The sequence below is a fragment of the Sinocyclocheilus anshuiensis genome, unplaced genomic scaffold, assembly GCF_001515605.1.
Source record: "Sinocyclocheilus anshuiensis isolate Anshui unplaced genomic scaffold, SAMN03320099.WGS_v1.1 scaffold1041, whole genome shotgun sequence".
In the NCBI taxonomy this organism is placed as follows: Eukaryota; Metazoa; Chordata; class Actinopteri; order Cypriniformes; family Cyprinidae; genus Sinocyclocheilus; species Sinocyclocheilus anshuiensis.
In genome coordinates this window covers 582,755-585,669 of record NW_015554134.1, presented here as the reverse complement: position 1 = coordinate 585,669, position 2,915 = coordinate 582,755, and the positions used below count along the sequence as shown (strand labels likewise).

Genomic DNA, 2,915 nt, shown 5'->3' with positions numbered 1-2,915 from the left:
GCAATCGGCCCTCAAGTGCTCGTGACTCTTTAGCTCCGCCTACAGCACGCCTCCAGGAGCTCGGCTGTTTTCGGAGAGAATCGTAAAGCTGTATCTTTCTTTTATAAATATGATAAAACTAAAGACTTTTTGGAGATATGAAGGATGCAGTACTACTCTATAGGTACTCAAGATTAACATGAGATTGGGTGAAACTGTGTGTGTTATGCCCCCTTTAATCGTTTAGCAGATACTTTCATCCAAAGTGACTTACAAATGAGGAACATCACAAGCAATTTATGTACAGGTAGAGCAACAAAAAAACTGTTTTGTAATGCAGAGATACATGCATATTTATAAAAAGTATATTTGTTAATGGTCAAGTCATTGTAAATGGTAAATGAAATATATTAAATATCCTGATAATGGATCTCACCAAAACCTTCAGTATGTAAATTATTTTCTCTAATGGAGCAGCTTCTGTTCTGCTTTTTCATCTTGTATGTTCAGATTTGTTGAATCTATTCATTTTTACTACGCATGAAACGTAAAGCTCCCTTGTTTCTCTGCTCTTCTCCAGCTTTCCTCAGATCCTCCAGGTTCTTCATTCATTCATCTTTTCCCTCCTCCTTCAGTCAGAGAATCAAGAACTCCAGATGCTGAAGAGTGAAAGCGCTGTCTGCTTTTAATGCGATCTTAGACAGCCCCGTGATGATCATATAAGCTTCATGCAGCATTTTGGACTTTTCTTTTTTAATTTGTTCCAGATTATCTTTCAGTTTTTCTTCTATTGTTGTTGTATTCCCAGACTCTCTCATGCTTCTTTCATGTTCATTTTTCATTTGTTCATATGTTGTTTTGTTGAAGCTGGTTACAGGCTGGTCACCAGTGCATTCATACTCCTGTTTGAGCTCATCAAATGTCATAGTTATTGTCTTTGTCTTTATCTCATATTTTTTGTTCTCTTTGACATGCTTGCTGTAATGACACTTTCCTGGACACATGGTGCAGTAGTTGTTTCTCATGACTTCACACAATGAGAGGTTTTCTACAAACCAGCAGAACCATTCATGACAGTTTTCCTGACACACGTCACAGCAGGTTGCATTTCTGTCCCACACTAACACATTTTTAATGAGGACTTTATCTTTGAAATGTCTGTTGACTGTAAACTTAAAGTTTTCACATTTCTCAATCTTTTCTCTGTTCTGTCTGAGGGCTTCCTGAATCTCAGTCAGTTCTTTCGTTTTCAACTCTTCCTCCGAGATTCGCTCCTTCAGATTAGGCACACAGGCCTCAAGTCGTCTTCGCTCTTTCAGAACATCTAATGTCATCTGAACACTTTTTCTGTTCTTTTCTTCCAGTAGTCTAAAGAACTCATTCATGCTTTTGTTTCCCATTTCCCAGGCGAATCCGTCGAGATGCTTATACTCTTCATCTCGTTCCTCTTTCTGTCGGTTGTTGAACAAGAAGTGAACAGGTCGTCCTCTCTCGTCTCTTCTGCAGGGTATTTCTGCTGTGTTAATGGCATTAAGAGCATCTGTTGGACGTCGTCCATCTGAATGTGTGAGTAGAAACACCATGTTGTCCTCTATATCTCTACCAAACAGAGACAGAACCGAGTGAAATATGTAAAACTCTTTTCCAGAGAGTCGCTTCTGAGACGCCTTTATCACAAAACACACTGCATCAATATAATGAATGCCATCCTTATCTGAGAATAATCTGCTCAGATAATCAGCAGTCTCTCTGTCTTCCTTGTATCCTTCAGTATGTCCGTAACCTGGAATGTCAATGAGGGTCAAAGATGATGGGTTTTCTTCGAAAAACTCCTCATAAACTGTGATCTCAGACGTCTGGGATTTTGATTGATCTTTATGTTGTTCTTCTTCCACTGTGATTTGATAAAACAGTTCTTCTTCAAACTTCACTCCCAGTAAGTAACTGATCATGGTGCTGATCATTGTGGTTTTCCCAGCGCCAGTTTCTCCCACCATCAGAACGACTTTGTTCTGTTTGTCTCTGTCTCTTTTTCCATATGTCCACTGTCTGACTTTTCCGTTAGTCCCATCCATATATTTTCTTGCTGTGTTCAGGCGATATATTGCTGGATTAATGAGGGTGGCGTCCTGACATTTTCTGCAAACGAGAAAATTAATTTAGCATCAACATGTGAGCCAGTATTCTTAAACAAGTGTTTTTTGTAGATGTTTTAACCTCTGCTAATTTAAACACAATATAATAAAATACTTATTTTTATCTCCAAGTAAATGAAAAGAATGCGTGTTATGACACTAACCTGTCGAAAGATGCATGCTGACCTTCAGTCTGGTTAACCTGTGAATGGTCTTTCTCTCTGTTTTTGTCATTCATTGTAGCAGATGAATCTGTAAGTTAAGGTACAGTTTACATAAGTGCTTTAAAATACAAATATGTAATTGTTCTTGTAAATATTAAACTTAAAAGAGTGGAAATCATCTTGCAGTGCCCCCACTTTCAGGAACGATGAGCACATGACCAACCCACACGATCTCGCACCAACAGAAGCTTCGCACCTTTTAGCCTAATGTTGAACATAATGGTCTTATGAGTGTTCAGAGCCTGATGTTAATTTACAAATGTTTATAACATTCTACTTCTACAATAATGATGCTTTGTGCTTGTAAGAAATGTGAGGTCTATAGAGATTACACATTCTTAGCGATAGAAAAAACAGCCTAGATTAGTGACGAAGTCGAAGTGATACAGTGAGAAAGACATGCAGCCAGAAAAGTAAAACCGGTTTTGCCCATAAAGACCCCTTTAGATTTATTATGCAACTGTAATATACACAGAAATATTAGTTGTTTTAAAGCTGTTTTCTCTTTTTTTTTTTTTTTGTCTTTTTTGGAATTATTTGATTTATCTAGTCTATTTCTAACTGCATGGAATCAAAA

General features: G+C 37.7%; 1 protein-coding gene across 1 annotated transcript; it reads right to left on the bottom strand.

Annotated features, from left to right (window-relative positions):
* Positions 1 to 286: 286 nt before the first annotated feature.
* On the bottom strand, positions 287 to 2,462 carry LOC107670360 (uncharacterized). Its single transcript, XM_016462932.1, has 2 exons — positions 2,279 to 2,462; positions 287 to 2,118 (listed from the first exon to the last, which is right to left on the bottom strand). The coding sequence occupies exons 1-2, from the start codon at positions 2,350 to 2,352 to the stop codon at positions 615 to 617; spliced, it is 1,578 nt and encodes a 525-aa protein (XP_016318418.1). The 5' UTR covers positions 2,353 to 2,462; the 3' UTR covers positions 287 to 614.
* Positions 2,463 to 2,915: the final 453 nt, after the last annotated feature.

Excerpts from the sequence above, each read along its gene's own strand:
- LOC107670360 (XM_016462932.1), bottom strand. The coding sequence starts at position 2,352 with ATGAATGACAAAAACAGAGAGAAAGACCATTCACAGGTTAACCAGACT. Across the intron at positions 2,119-2,278 it reads CAGCATGCATCTTTCGACAG|AAAATGTCAGGACGCCACCC; the intron begins GTTAGTGTCATA and ends TCTCGTTTGCAG.